Source organism: Bactrocera neohumeralis, chromosome 5, assembly GCF_024586455.1.
Source record: "Bactrocera neohumeralis isolate Rockhampton chromosome 5, APGP_CSIRO_Bneo_wtdbg2-racon-allhic-juicebox.fasta_v2, whole genome shotgun sequence".
NCBI classification, from domain to species: Eukaryota; Metazoa; Arthropoda; class Insecta; order Diptera; family Tephritidae; genus Bactrocera; species Bactrocera neohumeralis.
Window position 1 is genome coordinate 36,511,697 of NC_065922.1, and position 25,890 is coordinate 36,537,586.

General features: G+C 37.3%; 2 protein-coding genes across 13 annotated transcripts in view; one reads left to right on the forward strand and one right to left on the reverse strand.

The window, feature by feature from the left end:
* LOC126759635 (ecotropic viral integration site 5 ortholog) overlaps window positions 1-25,890 on the reverse strand; it is an 84,674-nt gene that overhangs the window by 34,427 nt on the left and 24,357 nt on the right. For all 11 annotated transcript variants that reach the window (XM_050474575.1, XM_050474570.1, XM_050474577.1 and 8 more), the window contains exon 2: window positions 12,030-12,077. The gene's annotated coding sequence lies outside the window, so the exon portion shown is untranslated. The remainder of the gene's footprint in view (window positions 1-12,029; window positions 12,078-25,890) is intronic.
* On the forward strand, window positions 2,513-5,573 carry LOC126759636 (sphingosine kinase 2). Of its 2 annotated transcripts, none has more exons than XM_050474582.1 (2): window positions 2,513-2,974; window positions 3,044-5,573. In XM_050474582.1, exon 2 carries the CDS (start codon window positions 3,311-3,313, stop codon window positions 5,312-5,314), a length of 2,004 nt encoding a protein of 667 aa, XP_050330539.1. In that variant the 5' UTR covers window positions 2,513-2,974; window positions 3,044-3,310; the 3' UTR covers window positions 5,315-5,573. The 2 variants fall into 2 exon arrangements, with proteins under 2 accessions (XP_050330539.1, XP_050330540.1); XM_050474583.1 differs by having other exon boundaries at window positions 2,513-2,957.

A 25,890-nucleotide genomic window follows, 5' to 3' on the forward strand; every position in this document is an offset into this window, starting at 1 on the left:
CGACAAGTACACATCGGTATATATGAATAAGATCGACAATTTAAGTAACAAATTGACCTCAAAGTCAGAATATTACTTTTGACAAAACACCCTCCAATACCCTCCACTTAACTTATGACCTGAAAAAAAATAAAAAAAGCTATATCATGAAAACTAGAGTTGATAGAGACAAACTGATTACAGATTTGAATTCAGCGCGCCCAAATTAACTAGAATCAGTTGATAAATTCATAGAAGCAAAAATTTTTTTTATTTTGTCGGGTTGTGTAATGGGCGCTCTCCAATTGTTTTCATCGAACCTGGCGTCAAAGTAAATGCGACATATTATCGGGAAAGTGTTCCAGAGGCTGCTTTGAAGCCGTGGGCAAACAAACATTTCGGTCGCAAACCATGGACGTTTCAACAAGACTCAGCACCGTCTCACAAAGCGCGAGTGAACCAAAAATGGCTGAAAAACAACGTTCCGAACTTCATTACGACCACACAATGGCTCTCGAATTCACCAGATGTGAATCGAATGGATTATTCTCTCGGGACCATTTTGGAGAGTATGGTGCGAAGTAAAAAAATACACCAGTTTCGAGATGCTGAAGAAAGCCATTGTCCGTGAGTGGGCCAAAATACCGGCAAGTCACATTCGGGCAGCTTGCGATTCGTTTTTTGACCGTCTCAAGGCCATAGTTAAGGCAAAAGGTGGTCATATCGAGCAAAAGTGAATTGGTCCTTAATTTATGATTATTTTCACACAGTTTGTACTTTAAAATAAATAAAAATAATTTACAAACCGAATTTATGGCTTTTATATATATTAAGATGGTAAAACCCAAAAAGAAACATCGGAGAACCAATAATATAATATATAAGTATATTATTACAATATTTATGTAAATTATCAGTGTGACGTTGTTGGGTCGAATTAGCCATGCTCGTCTTTCCGTCCGTCTGTAAACAAACTATGCCCTGAATTTTTGAGATCGAAAAGTTAACACGCGCCCTTTTTCCCCCAAGGGGCTGCTTCTTTCTCGAAACCGCCGATATCGGACAACTATAGCATATACATACATATGTATGTATGTAGCTGCCACACAAACTTTTTCATTTGACAAGATATCTTCTGGAATATTGGCGTGGGTTATTACCTATGGAAGTGGTGTAATCTTCGAAGAAATTCTTCAGTTCCAACCACTATAGCATATAGGTTAGGTTAGGTTAGGTTATACTGGCCGGCTTTCGCGCCATGCATCGACCTAATGGTCCTCAGTAATGCCAGATGGAGGATCAGTTTAATAGGAGGTGAAGAATTCGTCACACAGGACGACTATAGCATATAACATTTTTTCCTGTTTTTGTTTTTGGTGACCAAATTGAAAGGCGAATTTTTAATTTATGCTTCGCCTGTTTTTCGAATCGGTAAATTTTTTTTCTGTAAGTTGATAGTACTGCTGGTGACATCTATGCTAAATTTCACGTCAAAATATTCAATAGTATTTGAAATACGCGTCGTTTTGTGAGGCTCTAAAAGTGAATTCTTCGATTTTTACTATGTCTGAATTTATTGAACGAAGAAGTGCGATAATGCACCATCTTATATTGCATTGGTTATTCGTGATCATTTCGCCACATTTTCAACTAACCACCGCATTCGCCTGATTAACCTTCGTGTAACTTCTGGCTTTTCAGCAAATTCACATGACCACTCCGAGGACACCGTTTTGGCTCAATTGAGAATATAAAAGCTGAATCGAAGAAGGCTCGAAGACCATCATGACGGAGGATTTTTCCAAGTGCTATGATAACTGGAAAATTCGTTGGCATTGGTGTATTGCAGCGGGAGCGGATTACTTTGAAGGAGATGAAATGGACAAAATTCACCTTTCAATTTGATTACAGTAGTATACTAGAGTTGAGACGAGCTAATAGACTTATTTGTTGAATTTAACTGACAAAAAAAATTAAAAGTTCGTTGAGAATGTCGGAAATGATTAAAGTTTTGCTTGGTTGTCTGATTCACAAATATCTTACCGATTATTTATAAACCCCTCTTTCATGTTTAGTACTGTAACCAAATTCCATGATTATGCTATTCGAAAATACATAATATAATAGTTAATTGATCATGGATCATGAATCAAGCACAAGTAAGTTAAAGTAACTGATCTATAAAACAAACAACACCCATCAAAAGGTATTCTAAAAAGCTTTGCTGAGTCTTTCGCCGCTTCTACTATTGTTTCTAACCATTTGACATGGAGTGTATAACACAATAGCCAACAACCACATAGTATATAGACATGTATACATATACGAAAACGCTTGCGCTCTCCAGTTATGAGTGAACAACAACAGCAGCACAATAAAACTGCGTTGCGATAAACAAAAAGTTAACAACAAAACTACGAGCTTTATATTAGCGTGAAACATTGAACAAATCACACATTGGAAAAAGCTACGCTCCGTGGGTACCGCATTTCGTCTACTGCCGCATAAGATCAGCAACGCTTCATCAGACGAAGGTAAACTGGCTGGCAGGTTGACTGGCTCACAGATAAACGGGTATCATACGGAAATCAAAGGGGATATATAAATGATAAATATAAATGAGCACAAAGTGAAAGAGTAAAAGTTGAAAGGTAGACGAAGATAATGGTGCAGAAGACAGTGTTAAATAGTAAATCAAAGACTAACTATTACTGGCAGCGCAAAGAGCGCAACGAAGTGTGACACAACCAACATACAATTGTATGTATAACAACGGCAAATAGCGGTGAGGAGACGCTTTAAATTCGAGAAGAGTATGTAGCTGGTTTGGTGGTCAAACAACAAAAGTCGACCAACGAAGCAAACAACGAACAGCGAGCCAACTGCCAACTCTTATCGGACTACAGTGCGCCAAGCTGGCGTTAGATAAAGAATACATACATATCTAACGGTTCTGTTTTATTTGATTAGATTTGGAGGTAAAATATCGGGAGTCGTAAGTAAAAATTAACAAACAACAAAACAAAAGTAAAAGAAAACAAACTGATAAAAATATTTCTATCAGGAAATTGTGAACTTTCAGCACAGGTGTTAGTATGTAAAGTAAATCGGTGAATTACGGTGTTGTGCTGTGCGCGAACCACGCAGGTAACACAGCAGCGAACAAAGTGCAAAGGGAGTGTTGCGCAAATTCGAAAAGGGCACGAAAACAGCGGCTTAGTATTGTGAATAATTAAATGATTTTCCTCGGTTCAAGAAGCGCAAAAGAATCCTCAAAGAAACTAACTAAACGAACTACTTATAGAACCCATTAAGCTGACCACTACGCTGCATGAGCAGAGGAAAAGTTTTAAAAAATCCGTGCAAATCGTTTTGTACCATTATGGATCCTTGCAATATGTCACTCGACTTGCCCGACACGCACTTCGTGTATGACGATACGGCTGCCAGTGCTGTGAGCAGTCCGTTGACACCCACGTCCAGCGTAACGAAAATCTCGCCCACGGGTGTCATCGAGCTCAGCGAACATTTCTACATCAACAATAAGCAGAAAGCACCCATCCCCGTCGAGTTGAAACTAAATGCCGAGGGCATATATTTGCGCCGCGAAACTGGCGAAGTGGATGAAATCAACGAACAGCGCATACGTATGGACGATATTATAGGCAGTAGTTGTGGGCCGAGTTTGAAGAAGAATCTTCGCGTCTCATTGGCCTCCTGCCGTCGCATAGATGAAGAATCCGAAGTTGAGCAGGCGACAAAAAAGGACATTAGCGCTTATTTACATATATATGCGTATATAAAGAACGAGAAGCACTCGATGCGGCGAGAGCGTACCGTGCGCATATTACGTTTTCGTTCCTTCGATACGTATGAGGAGAACTTGAAGGTGGCCGAACGTTGGCATCATGCAATACGCATTAATAAAGCGGCGCTCAAGAATGAATTGGTCGAGAAACAATTGCTGATTTTTCTAAATCCCAAATCCGGTTCGGGTAAGGGACGTGAAATGTTCCATAAACAAATGGCGCCCGTGCTGAAGGAAGCCGATGTGCCGTATGAATTGCACGTGACCGCACATTATAATTTTGCACGTGAATATGTGCGCAAACATAGCGATCTCTTGCGTAGTTATAGTGGCATTGTGGTCGCATCGGGTGATGGACTTTTCTACGAAGTGCTGAACGGAATAATGGAACGTGAGGATTGGCGCGCAATTACACGTCAGTTGCCGCTTGGCATTGTACCCTGCGGTTCGGGTAATGGCCTGGCGCGTAGTATTGCATATCTTTATAAGGAGCCATACGGACCGAAGCCTATATTGTATGCTACATTGACATGCATTGCTGGCAAGTTGGCGCCGATGGATCTGGTGCGTATCGATATTGGCAAAGAGGGTAAAGCCTCAGAGATGTACTCATTTCTATCGGTCGGTTGGGGTTTAATCGTTGACGTTGATATCGAGAGTGAACATTTGCGTTCGATCGGTGCATCACGCTTCACTTTTTGGGCTATACGACGGCTGATTAGCTTGCGCACTTATAAGGGCAGATTGTCCTATATACGCTGTGACCGTAAGGATGGCCGTAAGGCTTTTGGTACTCGCGTTTCCACGGTGTCGAATGAGGAACGTCGTTTGCCACCCGAAGTACAGGAATTCCATGATATACCAAACACGCCGGCGGGCGCCAAAGAAGATGATTTCTACTCAACAAATACTGGCACCAACCGAGACGATGAATTTGACGATGCCATATCGTTGGATCATATGAGCTTCCATTCAAATGCTGATAGCTGGCATTCGGCTGTTTCGAAACGCACAGCTTACTTCTCGCTCACCGACCAAAGCTTACGTTCGCGTCGCAGCGTACTCAGTCGCCTCGAATCGATCAATTTGGAATACGAAAGTCGTCGCCCACCATCCACAATACCGTCATTGGATCTGCCAGTACCTACAGATACTTGGCACACCGAGGAGGGTGAATACATTATGGTGCATGCAGCCTACACCACACATCTGTCCGCAGATTGCTTCTTTGCGCCCGAGTCTCGTCTCAACGATGGCATCATCTATCTAGTTATAGTACGTAGCGGCGTTGGACGTTCGCAGTTGGCGCACTTCCTACTTGGCATGAGTTCAGGCACACACCTGCCAAAGGAGCCGAATAAGTATATTGAAGTGGTGCCGGTACGCGCTTTTCGCATCGAACCGAGTCCCGATAGAGAGGGCATTATGGCGGTGGATGGCGAACGTGTGGACTATGGTCCGCTGCAAGGTGAAGTATTGCCAGGCATGATCAAAGTCATGGTGCCGAATGGAAATGCCATCGACTAGCGCACAAATAGCTCCAGTTGACGCCGAAAACCCATATACATGCATATGTGTGTGTATTTGGAGAATATATTCAGCAGGTTTTACATGGCAAGTATTTGTTGTTCCCAAGGCCACAACTAGTTCGGTTTGTTTTTAATCGTAATAAGTTTTTTTATTGTTAATTATTCTAATATTATTAAGTATGTACGAATGTTGTATGTGGAATCATACATGTAGACATGGAAATATCAAATAAAATACATGAATGTGCTACAACTAACCTAAATGTGTTCGTATGTGTGTGAACTGCATAACAACCGAATAGCGCGTTGTTCCACTTGCTATCGGAGGGTGATAACAGATGGCTGATCGAATCAGCCGAAGTTTATTATTATTGACAAAGATTAGATTGTAGCGATTGATATTTTCAAGATTGTGTTAAAAAGTATGCAATTCTACCGTAATTGTGAATGTGCAATTTGCTTATCAGAGAGCAAAGCACAATTTTCCAGTAAAATTTTGTTTTTATAATTAGTTGTGGGACGGTTAATTTGTCAGTTTGATTTATTCATTTATTGATTCATATAGTGTAAAAACGCTCATTGATTGTTCAAACCGCCTGCAAGTATGCAAACTTTTTGATATAATTTAAGCATTTTCATTAGAAAAAAAAAACGTAACAGTTATAGAATTTAAAATAAAATTCAAATTTACACAACTGAAGTGTGGTATACCCGCCGCACTTAGCTTAGGACTCCAAATAAAAAGTTTGGTACATAGAGGCATTAGTATTATAATACCGTCTTGGTACGAGGGCGATTCAATAAACATTTAGGCTACATAGGAAGAAAGAAAGTTTTGGAAAAATGGCGATTTAGTTCTGAACGTAGATCCATTTTAACTCGATATATTTGACGCAGCGATGCTGCATACGACTTCATTAACCCGTCTGTAACCGTTCGTATACATTTTATGGAAGTCTGCAAAAGGACATACATTCGACCTTCTGCCCGGCAAGTGACTTTTTAGCGTTTGGAAATGAAAATAACTAGAATACGGTAGATGGGGCGGCAATTCAACAAATTTGGCTGTAGCAATGGTGCAGCTGCATGGTCATGGTGGAAGAGAACTTTTTTCTTCGCCTAATAATTGGGCATAATAGAATTTTGTGACAGTTTTTTGCTTATCTAACAAAACAGTGGCTATTCAATTTCCTGCCGAAAAATAAGTATTTCGGAGCAGGTTCGACGCTGTGGTTCACTCTTCTGAATGTTCCTTAGCTTTTATGCTATACCATGTTGCGTCGACGGTAACGAAACAACACAGAAACTCCTCGGTTTGCGCGTTACACATCTTTTGAAAAGATCTTACGTGTCGCTACTTTAGGCTCAGAGCTCTTTACAGCTAGAGCTTAAAATTTGTAGCTTTTGTCGTATAAGATCTTGTTACTGTGAATGGCTAAGCAGAGTCTATATGCCGAGTATATCAATGAGATTAAAGCTGCTAAGTCTAATAACTCTAATATCAACCGACGGGATTGATTTCAAGATGATTATCTTACAATGAATGGTATAGTCTCGACACTAGAAATAAAATTATTCACTGAAACTCATAATCAAAAACAAAACTAAATTCAATTTATGTCATAAAGAATATTTAAATGCGGAATATAGTTTCTGAGACACTATAAGATAGACATTAACAACAAGAAACAATAAAATCTACTGACCAAGCTGAAGTCTCGAGACTATATTAACTAATTCCTTTGTGAAAAACTATCTACTACTATCTCTACTATTTCATCGCCGCTCTCTGGAAAAGTGAGCACATACATACATATGTATGTATATTAAAATACATTGTGACCTTCAAAGATGGTCGAGAGATCGCTGAAGACGTGTCTCGTTCTAGAAGACCTTCGAACTCATGAAAATATTTAAAAATAAGTTAAGGATATGCACATTGAAAATCATCAGGCAAGTGTTAGAGAGATAGCAAGAGAGCTCAACATCCCAAAGAGTGCTTATGAAAAGTGTTTCGAGGACTGAAAAAATCATTGACATAATTGTATTACATTTGGTGGAGATTACTTTGAAGGCGACAAAATAAATATTTATGAATAATAAATACAGCTATATATTTCTTGTTGGTCAAATTTTCAGCAGATGCGGACACTAAGGTGTGGTTTCATCTGTCAAAATATATTGTGAATTGGAGTTGTGATTCTATTTTTACAATAAAATCGGTATGAAAGTGAGCTAAAATTAAAACTGTTGGTATTACCTAAGATTAAGTAATTCACATACCATTGCAACGGGAATAAAAATATTCACTTGAAGCTTGAAAGATTAAGGAGGTATTCTTGTCTAGGATTTTGAAAAAATCGATTTTTTTTTAGTTTAGACTTTCAAAAATATGACCTTGGAAGGGTTTTTCAAAATTCGACTTATTTTCGGAGATACAGCCGATTTTGTGACGTGGCGTCCGTGTTCACTAGAATTGTCTCCTAAACTTTAAACGCGTATTTCTCAAAACTGACTTCTTCGGAACGATACCCGCGATTTCTCAGGTTCTACTGGACCGATTTACTTGAAATTTTTATAGTCTTCTTTATAGGCTTGTCTATGGTTGGAACTAGCCCCATCCCCAAATTTTTATTATTTAAAAAAAAATCGAAATAGTCAGAAAAAGTGATCCAAAAAAACTTTTTTTTCAGACAGTCGCCATTTTGTGAAAAAAATTTTTTCCCACTTTTCCGTAGTTCTGGCCATTGCGACATTATTCTAGATTAACAATCTTTTTTCTTTGTTTGGTTTCAGATAACTAGGAGGGTTGAAATCATGGGTATGGTCACGTGGAAATTTTTAGAGACCCCCTACTTCGTCAGCTCATAATTTTTGAAATTTTTACTTTTTTTAGTTTTTAATTTTTTTCTGTACTCTTCTAAAATTAACAAATAACTAATAAAAAAAATGGATAGTAAAAATATTAATTGCCTTTTTTTACGACACTTTAAAAATTACCTGAAATTCATGCTTCTAGACCAGAATACCCACTTAAGCAAAGGGTATGTACTGAACTATACTACATGGATCATATGGACGTCGAGATCAAATTTAGACCAAATTGTTAAGTCAAAGATATTTCAGCCCAAGTACTATACATAAATACATACTTTACTTAATATCCGTATCTGGTATATTCACGTCATATTATTTACAATATATGAAATTTAAAATAAAACACCTTTATTACAGAATTGGATTGATAGATTCTCTTATCCGGAAATGCCTTGGCAAGTGTTCCATAACTGTCAGTTGCATACCGAGGCATTGAAAACGGAAACCGGGGCACTCCTCTTCTATATATACATATTCATACATACCAAACATGATTAAATTTTATCGCAATAGAGAAGTACGTCAACAGACAGGTATGAATCACGTGGGTAACCTAAGAGCAAACCGTTACACCATGAGGATTGCTAATGAAAATTTATGCTATACTATACATTACCCTACGGGGGCAGTGTAAAAAGTCGGTGACTTTTTTACTCTAAATACTATTTTTTCTTCTTTCTTTAAATAACAAATGGCATGAAATGTTCGTAGGCTGACACATACAAAGACTACTAATATTTAATCCATACGATTTTAAGTCAGCCCCTACCAACACGTGTACAAATTTGACAGCTGTCGAACAATTAGTTTATGATGCATAACATTTTGCTTAAGCAACTTAGTTAGTTTAAAATAAATGCATCAAAAGGAATTTCGTATGTTATTAAGGCATTGCTTTTTGGTAAAATTGGAAACTACTGTTGAAAACAACGTATGGACTGATCAACATTTTATAGATTCCATACCAGGGAAATCAACGGTGAAAAGGGGTTTGCTAAACGATACGAAATGAGCACCGCGGACGACGAAGGCAGTGGACACCCTAAAATGGCTGTTACCGAGGAAAACATAAAAAAAAATCCCAAAACAATTTTGAATGCCGTAAAGTGAAGTTGTTCGCGAGAACTGAGACTCTAAAGATATCAAAGGAACGTATGTATTAAATATTTGGTATATATTGTGAATGAATATTTGGGTATATAGAAGCTCTGTACAAAGTAGTTGCCGCGCAAGCTCACAATCCAACAAAATCAACAACGAATTGCTGATTTTGGGAAGTGTTTGAAGCTCTTTAATCGTAATAAAACAAATTTTTGTGTGGATAAGCGACAATAGATGTAACAGTCAGCCAAAAAGACTGCACATGATCAACGGACCCCAAAGCGTGGAAAATTGTCTTCAAAAAGGAAACCCCATTAACATTATTGGAGCATTTGTAGGACAAAATCACGAAAAACGGCTCCATTTGAAGAAGGAGAAGAAAGGACTGTTTCATGAAGACAACGCACCATGTCATAAATCAATGAATGCGATGTCAAAATTTCATGAATTGGGGTCCGAATTGCTTCGGCTTCCACCATATTCTCTGGATCTGTTCATATTCTCAGACCTTAAGCGAAAGAAATTCAGCAACAATGAAGGGGTAATTGCAGAAACTGAGGCAAATATATTATAAAAATGTTATTGATAAATTTTTTGACCACTGTAATCGTTATCTGTCCCTCGATGATATCTTCTATTGAATGAAAAAATCAGATTTTATCAAAAAAAAAATCTAAGTTAGCTTGCAAAATTTTCATCCCACCCACCACCTGTTATGTACATATGTATGTACATGTGAACAATTGACATCACTAGGTCAGACCGATGGGCGGATAGAGTGAAAAAGCGCCGCAGAAAAGAATAAATATGTATATGAAATGATACATCGCGTTTAACGAATCAAACTGACTAAATTATTGAAAATAACTAAACTAAACTAACTAACGGAAGAACGAAATGTTCGAAAGAGAGATCGTGTAGAAAAGAATGGCTGCGACAATGTCGGTGCATATTTCCAGTCTGATTCATTCATAAGCAACTAATATGAAACCGTGCTGACTAGCTGACGTTTATAAGGTAGGCATACATACATACATACATGTGGTCATGCATACACAGGGGCGTAGCTAGGAAGGGGTACGCCTAAGATGACTATATGTCCACATCACAATTAAAAGTGGAAAAATATTTATTCAAATTGTCTTCGCTATTACATTTGAACCTAACTAAGAATGTAAGGAAAGTGTAAACGAATTTCTTTGTATTGTTGAAATTTTAACTGATTTTTGGTTGTTCAAAAATATATTTTCGGAAAATTGCACACTTATATACGTAGTGTTAAGTTTACTCGAGCATATTGTAGGTGTAAAGAAAAATAATTGAAACATTTATTGTAAAACAGAATCAAAGCTGAAGAGTTTACTGTGATTATTTATTATGCCGCCTTCAGGCGTGAATTAAAGCAATAGCAGCATGTTGATCAACCCGGTTCTACGGTATTTTGATTACTTGTCGAAAAAATTTTGAATTTTCATAATGGTAGGATATCTTGAAGAGACGGAATACCATGAGATTGGGAAAGGTTTGACCTCAATGTCATAAATTGTTGCCAATCGTTGCAAAATAGTCAATTTCGTGGTTAGAGAAATACATAGAACAAGCAATCGAAAACTTAAAATATTTTCCTATACAGAAAAAGATCTCATTAAGGTGTTAATTCAGTGTGAATTTCAAAAAATCGATGACATGTACATACATACATGTATCGTATGCAGATATATTTGAGCCGGTAAATCTTTTTGAGAATTGAGCGTATTTCTAAGATTTTTTTTACTTACATTGGGACAAAAAGCACACGGAAATTGTAATTAGTTTGCCCTGGTAAACGATATTTCAAAATATGTCTCGTTCTGGACGACCTTTGAACTCTTCAACTGATGAAAATATTAAAGAAGTGAGCGATATGGTGCTTGAAAATCGTTAGGCAAGTGTTAGAGAAATGGCAAGAGAGTCCGACATCTCTCGAGAGTCCGTTCGAATGATATTTGTTGATAAAGCTGAATTCTTTTCAAAAAGAGTACGATTGTGACCGAATTCAAAGCCAAAAACGCAATGAATACCATCAATCAACCATAATCATTAGTAGGGAAACTTGATAAAAAAAAATAAATATCAAATATGATAAATAAACATTCCCTGAGCACTCCCACCTTTAAATTTTGAGAAAAGCAGAAAATGCTGCGCCTTTCTGACTAGAAGGCAATATTTTGAGAAAAGAACAAATAAATCTGAAAAAAAATTTAGTGTAATTTAATCCCAAAAATATAAACGCTTCTTCTTGACACGTTATTTTCAAGGTCTGTGGGGGAAATTTTCCCACAACAGTTGAACCGATTGATTTAAAATTTTTATACGACTTTCTTACATATATTTGTCAGAAATGATAGAAGAAATAAGGTTTTTAACGACAATTTCGTTTTTTAAGCCACTCTACGATTTTTTTGTTTTTGGATTTGCGATAATTTAAGGCAGAAAAATCTTTCTCATTGTCAGACATTTTTTTTCTGAATAGCGAGTGGGTATAACTCTTAAATCCAGTAGGCATTCGGAAGCCGCATATAATTTTTAGAAAAATTAGGTTCGTCCTCAGAAATTAAGGAAGTAACTTGGTCATTTGAGCTGTACTGTTATGCAATAGGAAAGAATAAATGATTATATTTATTTCGGGTGTATCGAAAAAATAATAACCAAGAAAAACGTATTATTATATAATTTATATTTTATTATTTACTCACTTAATGCTATGCCAGATGACGATTTCATTGATTGAATTAAGGAAGAACCTGGAAAGAGACAACAAACAATCATTAATTTATGTTTCTCTTGAAATGTGATGAAAATATATCAAAAGCATACATATACTTCATTACTAATTTAAACTTTACCCCTCCATAATAATTATCTACTAAGCCACTGCACTAAAATAAATATATAAATACGTACATACTCACACATAAACTCGTTGAAACGAGTTTGATGGTATTTTAGTAATAGCAAATAATAATGCTCAATGAGTACAATAAAGTATTTATGTCTGTGCACTTGTTGAGTAGCAATGTATGTATGTATATCTTGATGTGCGTACATGTGGAAAATAAAAATTGGGATCGCGTGCAGGCTTGTTGAGTCGTTGGCCACAACCCAGTCGAAAAACTGACGAAGCAAGTTAACTGTGGAATGAAAGGAAGTGATTCATAGAATGACTCTATGCTCATATAAGAATTGGCCCCACATATACCGGTGAATGGAAAGGAAAAACATTCCAGTTCATAATAGTTTCCGTCGGTAAATATCTAATCAAATCTGATTTTGGGAAATACCCGAAAAGAAATCGGCGATCGCCATCTATTTGTAGGCTGATTTTGATGGTTAGAAATATTGGAGGTAGAATTGGCAAATATCTCTCAAAATATTTCAGGCAGTGCGATTCGCTGCGATATCTTTCCTATTGAAGACACCGTTCAGTTACAATATTTCATTCGTTCTTTTTTGGGGTAATTCATATTTTTAAGAAAAGGATTTAAGAGAGGCTTTAGACCTACATATGTGTTGATAACGGTGAATATCGCGCAAAATTATACTGCAATTAAACTATTTAAAACCAAACATTTCCAAGGCTCAATATTATTGAATATCGAATATTTTAAGGTACTGTAAACAGTATAAATGGCGCTCGTATGTCAAAATGTCAACATCAGAAATGTCACAATAAAGATGTGAGTTGCCAGATTGCAATATTGTGTTGCCAAGTGCCAAAAAATAAAGGTATTATTGAGAAAAAACAAATTTGTACGACAGTTAAATATCAGAAGGTACATAAGCCCAATGCTGCTAAATTATCAATCTAATTGAAGAATCTATGTTTGTAGGCTAATAAGAAAAAAATCTACTTAGCTTTGGAAAATCTGAAAGATTTAGAACTGCCGCATTTGTGAAACAGAAAATCTATTCGAGAAACATGAAACGCCACTGTATGACCAAAAAGTGACTGTTTTCGCCAAGTTCCTCGTTGAACCTTAGCTTTATTAACACAACTAAACAGTTAATAGCATGCTATCAAATCTTATTTCCTATTGCGAAAATGGGCTTGAAAGTTATGGGTTTGAATAAGACGGTGTTCCATTAAAAATGTTCAGTTTCTGCAACATAAATTCGCCAGAGCTCCGATGTCACAAGGAGGTCATATTGACTGACGCCCCATATCTCCATACAAGCCAGGCTTTTTATTGTATAATGCAAACTACAGCAATCTTCGGATCTTGGTAAGCTTAGAGCAAACAAAAAAATCATGAAAAAATGCTAATTTTTTATTGTCAAAAAAAAACTTTTTCTTCTTTACTGGCGTAGACACTGCTTACGCGGTTATAGTAGAGTTTACAACATAGCGCCAGTCGTTTCTTCTTTTCTCTACTTGTCGTCAATTCGATATACCTACATAGTGCAGCCATGGTCCTTCTCTGCCTGAACTCTCTAACGGAGTGGAGGTCTTCCTTTTTCACTGCTTCCACCGTCGGAAACTGAATCAAAAAGTTGGAGTGTTCTCTTCTATCCGGACAACATGACCTAGCCAGCGCAACCGCTGTCTTTTCTCTTGATTCGCTTAGCTATGTCAATGGTGCTATATATCTCGTGCAGCTCATCGTTCCATAGAGTGCGGTACTCGCCATTGCCAATGCGCAAAGGTCCATAAGTCTTCCGCCAAACCTTTCTCTCAAACATTCCTAAGGCCGGCTGGATGTTGTCATCGTCCATTATACATATAGCAGGACGGTGATGATGAGTAACTTGTAAAGTTTGGTGTTTGTTCGTCGAGAGATGACTTTACTTCTCAATTGCCTACTCAGTCCGAAGTAGTACATGTTCTGCGTTGGATTTCGAGGCTGACGTTGTTGTTGGTGTTAATACTAGGAGGCTTATCCCACGGTAATTGACGCAGATTGTGGAGCCCACCTTTTTTATGCATTACACACTTATGTTCCAATCGTCGGGCATTATTTCATCCGACCACATCATGCAAAGAAGCTAATGTATGCGCCTTGTGAGTTCTTCGCCGTATCGGGTTCGCTTTCTCCAGATGTTGTACTTTCACTGCTGTTAAGCAGGATGGAGAAGTGTTCCCTTCATAACTTCAGTATGCTCTGAACATCAGCCACTAAATCACCACTTTGGGTCTTACAAGAGTATGCTCCAGTCTTGAAACCTGCCGTTTGTTACCTAATATTTTCGTAGAATTTCGAGCATTACCCCTGCCGGCCAGCTTTCAAGTTCTTCATACTTACGTCTTCGTATTGAATAAACAGTCCAAAAGTAGTGTAAAGTCAATTCAAACTAAATTATCTGATAATTCAGTCAGTCTGGCCGCCAGTATGCCGGTGCAATTCTTTTTATGGCCTCTACGCCTGCATAACGCTTTCCTTTCATTAGCAAATGCATTTTACCGAAAAGGAAGAAGTCGCACGGTACCATATCAGGTGAATACGGGGAGTGGTTAATGGTTAAAATGTGATTTTTGGTCAAATAATCGGTCACAAGCGTCCTTCGAATGTTGGATTCTGAACAATTTTTGGTCGTCCGTCAATTTGTTCACACACCTTTCGTCCATTCCATTTCCGTGAATTTCAATGATGATTTCGGCTGATTTTTTATGAATTCGCGCACAGTTTCGATGGAATTTCTGGTGATCACGGATTTTGATTGGCCCACATGTTGATCGTCATTTATGTCCTCACGACCACTTTGAAAACGTTGAAACCACTCGTACACTCTCCTACGGGATAGGCAATCATCGCCATAAACTTGTTTCATAATTGAAACGTTTCGGTAAAAGTTCTACCAATTTTAAAACAAAATTTAATGTTGGCTCTTTGTTCTAAGCTCATTTTCGCACCGATAATACAAACATACTGACACTTAAAACGCAATAACTTCACTTCCAATCGATGAAATGTCATGAAATTCTCACTGGACAATCGATAAAGATAGCAGATTCTAACGCACCAGTCGCCATATAGCTGGCGCCACCAGTAGGCGCTATATTAAAAAGTCCTGTTTACTTTGGAAAGCACCGTGTATATAAAAATATTGTTATTTTTGTGGTAGACGCGGGAGTAACTGCAAGTCTCAATGCAACTTCTTGCACGTTGCACTTTAACCTAATTACCCGAAACATTAACGTTTGCGCAATGTGTTTTGAAAGGAATAAAAGGTGAAAGGTAATAATGAAAACAAAAAATGGAAATATAATATTATATACGATTTTTATTACATATGCATACACACTCTATACATATGTATACCATATGTACATAGTATATAATATGCGCCTATTTGGAATGCAAAATATCATTTCTGTACTTACATACAAGCATATACTATATATATTATACACATACATATGTATATTACTTTACATCGTTTGTATGTACACATTCAGGTAGTTGTACGTAGAAATCAACAGATATTGATTAGTCATAAACCTGCTGGCTGCCCGTGGCATATTAACTGTTTTTTTTTTTTTGATTTTTTGCTGCCACTTTTTTGTTCCATATAACGTTTTTGTTGCTGTTGTCATTGTTGCGCTAAGAAATTTGGGCACGAAATTCAATATTCGAAAAGGCAAACTGAACCAAACCAAATTTAAGCCAAAATACCTGTACACGCACACACACACACGCATATATGCATACATACGCACAGGCGAACAGAGACAAGACAAATAAAGTCGGCACGACACATTCACCGCTGCACCGGCAAAGCAATTGAACTGGGTTGTATTGCGAGTTGGCCGAAAAATTCGGTTAAACTCATATACAAGAGTGTAGGCACACATGAAAAAATTAAATATGTGTGCATGTATGTGTGAATGTTCTGCAATTTGGTTTGTACCTGTTTTGGATCGACACCGAAATTCCAACACAGAACAGAGCTTTAATTGCCCTTATATTGGCAAATTTCGAATGTGACTTGTGGCTGAACAGTGGGTTATGACGGAAAAATTAATGATAAAATACAAAAAAAAATATGTATGTATGTATATTCGGCATTAGATTTTCGGAAAATTAAAATTTTTTCAATTTGGATCAATTCAGTATATAAAACTTTAAACACTAGCTTTTCTCGAGACTATTTTTCAAATCAGGCGGCAATGATACTCGGAGGCACTCATACGAATCCACTTGAAGAATGATTTTTGTAGAATTTTTTTATTTTATTGCAGCTTTTTACAAATATAATTTTCTGCTAATGTTCCCGGAAAATTTACCCTGTTTCTTTCCGGCATTTTTGAAAATTTGATGTAAAGGTAAAAACTATATATTACTCTCTTATGTAGACTCCGTTCGCATATTTCATTCTTTCTGAGATGACACGATTTTAACGAATAACCGTCAGAAAATCAATTATCCAACACAAGAATTTGAAAGAAGATATGTAGAACCGATTATATTAGTAAGATAACTCACATACCCGATTATACGGAATGAGCTAAAGCGCGACAAATTACGTATTCTTTTCTCAATGTGGGTGCTAGGCAATTAATTATAGTTTACCTGATGACCGAATCATAACATTTGTAATCTATAATATTATTTTTGGACGTTCCTCCGTTTGTAACACCAATCCTCTTCTAAAGATATTTTCAACCCAAAAGATGGGTGCAATTAAATCAGAAATTGAAGTAAAATAGTTTTCGTTTGAACATCACTTATTTAAGTCGAAGCGAACTTTTTGCTTGTCAATTACTAGGAAAGAAGATTGTCTTCGGCTTTGTATGAAAATGTCTATAACATATATATATGTTATACATTCGATTAAATGTGTAATAAAGCCTCAAAGAAATAAATTTTATTTATTTTTTCTTACTCCTAGAATAATATATCAAATTAGGGTTCTAGACTGGCCTAACTCTTTAAGTAGGGATTCGAGTGTTATCATGACTGATGCCCAGAGCATACTAAAGTTATGGAGGAGACACTTCTCTAGTGCAGTACTGAGTGGCAGTGAAAGCATAATCGATGACGATGAAGGAAACGTTCCATTGTTAGACCTTGAAGAAGTTCAAATATATCAGTTTCTTTGTAGAATATAGTCGAACAAAAGCATGCCTAACATGGTCTATCCAATTCACAGAGAGGGATACCCCACAATCTGCGCCAACTACCGTGTGATAAGCGTGCCCAACATCGCATATAAGGTACTATCGAGCGTACTGTGTGATGACTGAAAATCTACAATCAACTAGATTTTCATCATGTGCCAAATCTTAGAAAAGACTCGTGAAAGGAAAATCGACACACACCACCTTTTCGTCGATTTAAAGCTGGTTTTGACAGCACGGAAAGGAACTGCTTTTATGCCGCTCTGTCTGAATTTGACAAAAATACGGTTGTCTAAACTGACGTTGAGCAATACCAAAAGCTCCCCCAGGATCGAGAAGAACCTCTCCGAGCCGTTCGATACCAAACGAGGTTTCTGACAAGGCGACTCCCTATCGTGCGATTTCTTCAATTCTGGAGAAAGTAATTCGAGATACAGAGCTTAATCAATCTTCTATAAGAGTGTACAGCTGCTGGCGTACGCCGAAGATATTCATACATATCATTGGCTCTAACAACCGCACCGTTAGTTCTGCTTTCTCCAGACTGGATAAGAAAGCGAAGCAAATGAGTCTGGTAATGAACGCGGGCAGGAGAAATATCTTCTGTCAGCAAAAAAACAATCGCCGACCAAACTCTGTAAGTCACTCATTATTAATCGATGGAACGATTATAACTCGTACAGCTCAGTTATACGGCGACATTACTTAACGCTAGAAAAAGTAGTACACCGATTTTGAATCGTACGATCTTGGAGGCGCTCACAAAAATTTTCGCTCAATAAATTGATTTTTTCGTTAACTGTATGACATGTAGCGTCGTCTTCTTGGAACCAAAGGTCGTCCATATCAACATTCTCGAATTCACGCACGAAAAAATCATTAATCATGGCTCTTTAGTGTTTTCTAATGACTGTAACATCATGACCGGCTTCATTTTAGAATTCAGTAAGGAAAACAGATGGACCAAAATATTCCCTCTGTCCATAGAGCGCACCAAACAGTGACATTTAGAGGATGTAACGATTGTGGATTATCATCGCTCCAAATGTGGCAATTTTTTTTAACATCGTAACCCATTCGACGAAAGTGACTTTCATCGTTGAACACAATTCGCAAAATCGAGTCGCAGAAATCGACTGATCATTATGAAATGGCCAACTAAGCTGAGTAAAAATCAAGTAACAACTGTCAAAAAGACCAACTCCGAAAAAAGTATTGCTTCATTGAAAACCTCGTGTTTTTGTGATTCTCAAAACTCCTAGATATAGATCAACAGACCCTTACAGATCGACGAAGCGCTTTTATCCCACCACAAATTTATTAAGACGTTTATGGACCTATTCACCAGCGCTTCCCAAGCTCACAGGGCGTCCATAGCTTCAATGTTAGAACGCAAGAGGTGAGAGAAGTACCTCGCTGCCAATCTTAAGAAATTGGCTTGACGACCTTAGCAAGCTCTTCGGGTCTTCAGTTTCCAGCGGTTTCGCTGTGACCCAGCACTCAAAAAAATGTCGAATAACAAAGTAGCTTGGTGCTCCTGATAAGGATGCCTGGTAATCCGCCATCATATTTTATCCAACTGACTTATCCACTGTGATTAAATGTTGTACAGCATTTTGCTGGTTAAAGTCGAATTTCGGTTGGTTCATTCTAAAGATTTTTTGTATTTTCGATATTTTTACCGTCGCGTTCGACGTCGATGGAGCTCATATTGTTTATGTTATAATTGTAATTGTAATTTAGCATTTTTAGCCAGAATGCTCATTTCGGTTCTGAGCATATGCTCAGATTCGTGCAATTACAGTCATAAGTACACACAAAATTTAATAGGTGACATGGCTGGTCAGCGTTTATTTAAGAGCACATGTGCAAACAGACCTACATACATATATATTTATTTACGTGTATGTGTAGTACCGTTTCTGTGTCATTTTTTGTTTTGTCGATTTTGTTTTCTCTCCAGTTTCACTATTCTATTTTATATTTACTTGTTTAACTGCCGCTTTCACGGCTACATGCGACTTTACTATAGAACAAATTGCTATTATTATTCCTACTTAAGCATATACTTATGTGTGTACAAGTGTATCGCATGTGCTTTTAGTAAATAAATATGTAATTGAAGGTACTATTTTGCCATTGTGGCACGACAAACATTAGTAGTCTTCAGTTGGGAAGAGTAAATAAGGTTCTACTCTCACAGTACAATGTGTTCTAGTTGTATGGTATTCATCCATTTTCTTATACATATATATAATGGGTGATCCAAGTAGAGGTACTTTTTAAATAGCAACTCGGATTGACGTATGGAACAACTTGACGCATATTACGTCGAGATCTTTGATTGAAAGCATACAAAATAGAGCTTGTGCAAGAGCTGAAGCCGTTCGAGCTTCCCAAGCTACATCGCTTCGTCCTATAGCCTCCAAAAGTTCCAAAGTTCCAAGAAGATCTGAAGCTTTCGAGCGATGACACCCATTTCTGGCTCAATGGGTATGTCAACAAGCAAAATTGCCACATTTGGGTGGAAGAGCAACCTGATGAGATTCCAGGGCTGCTGTGGGCTAATGGAATCATCGGCGCAATGATAACAAACTAATTGATGCCTGAAATTGAAGCTCGAGATCTCGGCGACCTTTGGTTACAACAAGACGGCACCACTTTCCACACATCGCATCAATCAATGGATATATTGAGAGAACACTTCGATGAGCAAATTATTTCACGTTTAGAGTCGGTCCCAAGTTCGTGTGATATCACACCGTTAGAATTTTTCCTGTGGGGACATGTAAAGTCTAAAATGCTCGAACGAGTCATTGAAAATTGGACTTAACGAATGGACCATCTGTGACGTAGCCGCGCCCAACATTTGAAAGAGATAATCTTCAAAAAATAAATGTCAAAGAATGTTTTTTCGAATGATAATAAACATTCCCCACTAGATTTGAAATTTCTATGTTTTTTCTTGAAAAAGGTAGGGAAACTCGAAATGGTTCACCCTTTATTACATATATATGTATCTTTTTTCCACGTTGAATGACCGGAATTGTTTATGTTGGCATTTTTGGGTTCTGATATGCCTTAGCACGTCCCGTACAATCCCCAGAATACGAAAGTCATGCCATGAAATAAAGGTGTGTTACAAATACAGATACAACTGCAAGTAAACTACATAAATGTGTGCCTGTTGTGGGCAAGAAGCTGTGCGCACATGCTCGTAAAAGCCCAAAGTAGAGCGAAGCACGCGCATTCGGCACACAAATGGCAATGCCTCATTCAATACGTGTTGGTGTAACCAAGTCAAGGATGATGTCAAAAATTATTTATGCCCATGTCACAGTCATAGAAGAATACACACATCCATATACACAAATGTTGGTATATTTTCGTTAGTTTCCTAGTCGCTTTGTCCTTTTCTCGTTTATTCGCTTTACCTGCCCATATACTTACATATAATTATTCATTTGCGTTGTTTAATGTGCAAGCTCTGTGCCTCCGAGTCGCCGGAATCAGCAAATGACTCCTTTTCGTGAAAGACCTACGCCGCCTTATTTTCCTTATAGTGCAATTCATAGACTTAAGTGGCACTCACATTAACCTGAATGCCGAAAAGGCCGGAAAGTTTCAGTAAGTGTATTATAAATATTTCAGTAAAGGTGAAGTCATTCTGCTAAAGCAACAAAATTAATGTTTGAAATATCTTAGAAAAGAAAAAGAATTTCAAAAGGCTCTATGCTTTGTACCATAAATAGTTGGGGTGTAACAAGGATTACTTATTCATAATTTTAATGAGCTTCCTACAGTGAAGGGTTGAGTTCCCAACACAAAATTTGGTTCGGTTAAGTTCATCTTCTGTATATCGTTCTTAGGGAAACAAGTTTTTAAGATCTGTCGGAAAAATATTATTTAATTAGAATCCTCTAGCATGTGATAATGATTTTATTTCCGGTCGGAACTTGTAAGACTGTATTTCTGTAAAAGAATTACAATATGCTCATAAAAAGGAAAGAAAAATAACGAAAAAATGCGTATGAAAGTTGAATGGGACAGTTAAGTTTATTATGAATTTAAATGACTTAAAAAATTCGCCTATCGGGGAAAGTTTATATGAAAATGTCGCGAACTTTTTAGAAAGTTATACCCTAAAATGGCTTTATTTGAAATTATAAGGAATCAAAGTGCTCGAACCTTAAAAGAGATAAAGTCAGTTTCCGAAATTTTATAAAGCTTTCACCTCTGTGAAAGCTCTACTATCTGAGTAAAGCTCTTTAACATCTAGCCAAAAAAGTATACAGCACTAATGTAGCCCCAAAGGCAGTAAAATAAGAACAACATGTCATACCATGAAATGAAATTTAAGGTTTCATTTAGTTTAAGAAAAGTGAAAGCACGATTTGTTCCAAAATCACTCAATTTTTTTCTAAAAACAGCGTGGTGTTAACGTCTGTGAAGCAATGCTTTACTGGCGATGAGTTTTGGATCTATACTTACGACCAATCAATTGGCCGAATATCTTACCAAAGGTGAGCCGAAGCTGAAAAAACCACGTCAAAGCAAGTCAAAAATCAAGGTTATGTTGACAGTTTCCTTCGATTATCGAGATGTGGTGCACTTCGAATTCCTACCGACCGGCCACACTGTCAATAAGGAATGCTATTTGAGTGTTAGGTATCTTTTGCGTGAAACTATTGGTAAAAAGAGGCCAGCGTTATGGGCCGACAACTCTTGGTCTTTGCACCACGATTATGTACCGTCACATACAGCGGATGGTCATTTGTCTCCGAGCACCTGGAGAGTCAGGACAAACATTTTCGCGCGACGTGTTTTTGTGAGTGGTGCAAGTCGAAAATGCAGCGTTCGTTAGAGCAGAGGTACGCGATTAAATTCTGTGTGAAACTCGGTAAATATGCGACAGAGACGTTGGATATAATCAAGCAGGCTTACCCAGATGTTGTTTTGGCAAGAACAGGTGTGCTTAGGTGGCACCAGGCCTTTTTGGAGGGTCGAGAAGGTGTCGCTGATGAAGACCGGAGAAAATCCAAAGTGGAAGTCTTCAAGAGACTCAAACGAAGGGTCAATCGGATCCGACAAGACATCGCAGCCAATTGAAAGTTGCACCACGACAATGCCCCGGCTCACACCGGCTTTCTTGTGCCTGAAAAGACTGATTAAAGGCAAGCATTCAAGCAGCATGCACCTCGGCTCTCAAGGCTATTCCGGAAGAATGCCTTCCATGACGCTTTCAATGCTTGGAAATCGCGCTGGCAGCGCTGCATCGACGCAGAAGGAGCCTATTTTGAAAGTTTTTAAAGAATTGTAACGATTAGTTCAATTAATTTTTTTAAATCGACTCAGTCCTATTATATACTTTCAAACCCTGGATGATTGGTTGTTACAGTATAAAAACTATAAGCATATTTTCAAATGCATGGCTTGCCTTTCTGTCTTTATCGAAGAAACTCTGTAAAATATGTTTTTCAAGGTGATCATCTTTGACGCAGGCTCAACAATACTGAGTCAAACTATCACAAAAATGTCTTAGAAGTTTTAGGAAATCTTATCTTTTTAACGCCATAGAGCGACGAGATACAGATTACTAAAGTAGTTACACAAAGATAATGGATTTCTTTTTACTATGACTGAGGTTTCTTTTTACTTTCACCTTATAGGACATAAGAGAAAATTTAGTACTTAGTTTTACCGGATGCTTAATGATGGATTAAATTTTCTCTTAGTGACCTATAAGTATTCGATACCCGTCGAGAATCGAAATAGATATAAATAAAAAAATAGTAATACAGAAATTTCTATGAGGAATTATATTTGAGAATGAATCCAAGTAAAATGAAAGTTCGGAAATATTTAGCAAACACTTTAAGCTAAATTGCTAAATGGGTGTGTTTATTTTTCTATGAACCCTTTTGTGCTTTCTACATACTGATGCTCATATACATACATACATATGTATTTGCTCACTTTTGAACTTACATATGTTTACTGTGTACGAGAACAATTTACTATAATTAATTAGTTAATTATAATAGCATTTTGTTTTTGCTTTCATACATATGTATATGCAAACATATGCATACATGTGTATTATAGTTGCTCTTATATAAAGTTTCTGAGTGATAACAGGCTCCATTGAGCGCTGCTACATATGTACATACAAATGTACTCCTTATCGCCCACCCACCGGGCTGTCACTTTTGACGTGAACATTTCGCTCATTTCGATTTTTATTTTCATTGGCTCGTTCGCTTTCTCGCACATCTGCCACTAATTTGCCAAGTAATTTCTCATCTAACTAATTACAATTAGCATTTGTTGTCAGTCTTGATTGTTATACGAAAGGTTTTTCATGTTTACACATACGATCTGGTATAACAATACAAATATACATACGAATTTGTACATATGTAAGTATGTGGTTGTATGTATGTATTTATTGTTTATGAAAATGCTAAAACATCACGCTTTGGTACAATTTCTATACCTATAACTATATTTAAATATATGTCAAGGCATGTTTATTAATTCCATTGTCTACACATAGAATTATTGTAGTTATTATTATCAACGAAATATCTGCTGTTCTGAATATTTTCGCGAGTTTTGGTAATTAACGGATGTTGATACATAATATCCGTATGTAAGTCTGGGTGTATAATTTCACTATGCCGCTTAATTACACTAGTTTACAGTCATGTTGCGACTGTGATATTATAGGATGTACTTGCTAATTTTGGGTTGCTAAAACCGAAAATTATAGTAAACATTTGCTAACACGTAGGATTTTTGTGTAGGGGTCAAAGCACCACAATTTACTAAAATGACATAAGTGACAATTTTTGAACTCAAATTCGTAATCAGGACAACTCAAATACCTTACAGGCATCTTAGCACATCAGTCGCAAATTTTTCCTTCATATTTGTTGAGTAGTGTTATTTTAGACTTGTACTATTATTATCAAGCTTTGTAAATCATTTCAGTACTCCCCATCTGGTGTTCAAATTGAAAATTTCTCATGTATTTCAACTGATAAAACTTTTCATTAAAGAGAGAATTTTTCAGATTTACATTGTTGATTTACTGTTATTATTTAGTAATTTCCTAAACACGAAAACCAAAATCTAAAAATGATATAAAGGGTGATCCTCTTTGAAGTTTCCTACTTGTTTAAAGAAAAAACACAGAAACTTCAAATTTAATGGGGAATATTTATTATCATTCGAAAGAACATTCTTTGGCATTATTTTTATCTCTTTAAAATGTCGACTGGTAAGTGACGAATGACACGCGTGATATTTTGCTTAAAGGACTAAATCGGAGCGGGATTGTTCGCATAGACTTTAGACTTTACATATCCCCACAGAAAAAAGTCTAACCGTGTGATGTGTTCTTGGTGTCCAATCGACCGGCCCAAAAATTAAAATATCTGCTCAACGAAGTGTTCTCTCAATAAAAACATTGATTGATGCGATGCGTGTGGGAAGTAGCGCCGTCTTGTTGAAACCAAATGTCGCCGAGATCACGAGCTTCAATTTCAGACCTACATAAATGGTCGGTTGTCATGGCGCGATAATAGTCGCCATTGACGGTTACGTTATCACTGGTATCATTTTTGAAGAAATATGGACCGATGATCCCACCGACCCATAAACCACACCAAACCGTTGTTTTTTCTGAATTTCTTCAGGTTGCTTTTCATTTATCTCGAAAACGTCGGATCTTCATGGTACTTTTCAAGGGCCCTTAGAGCAAAGCGATGTCGATTAAGAATGTTGTGACTCTTCAGTTCTTACACAAGCTGTAGTTTGTACGCTTTCAATTTAGGATCTCGACGTAAAATACGTCAAGTCGTTCCATACGTCAGTCCGAGATACTGCGAAAGGCGCCAAATCGACTCTCCACGCTCCTCATGTACACTCTCAGTTACGGCTGCTATATTTTCTTCACCGTGTGCTGGAAGTTTCTCTTCACTTGTTTTTTTAATGAAAACCCAAAAATGTTTCGCCTTCTCAAAACTTTCGAACGGATGTTCTTAATACTTGGTCAAAGACCGGAAGTATTTATTATCAAAAGAATCGTTCGAAAGAACATTCTTTGGCATTATTTTTATCGACCACTACACGTGCGGGATGGGATAAACTGAGAGTTGTCGACAGAAGAAGAAAGAGGCTGACGAATGCTTGATAAGCTGGCCGACAGGGGTTTTGCTTCTAAAAAAATGGGCGGCTTACTAAATTTCAAGAAAAGGCGTATTGTCCCAAAGGTGATCTAGTCACTGATGCATAGACATAATTATGGAGGGAACATTCTCCAGCCTGCTGAATGGCAGTGAACGCACAACACCAGGAGAAGGAGAACCCGATTCCCCAATCGATGACGATGGAGCAGACGTTCCATTACCCGACCATGAAGAAGTCCAAATAGCAACTCGACCGAACCAAAAATTAAAATATTGCTCAAACACGGCGAAGTGTAAGGTGCTGCATCA

Excerpts from the sequence above, each read along its gene's own strand:
- LOC126759636 (XM_050474582.1), top strand. The coding sequence starts at position 3,311 with ATGAGCAGAGGAAAAGTTTTAAAAAATCCGTGCAAATCGTTTTGTACC.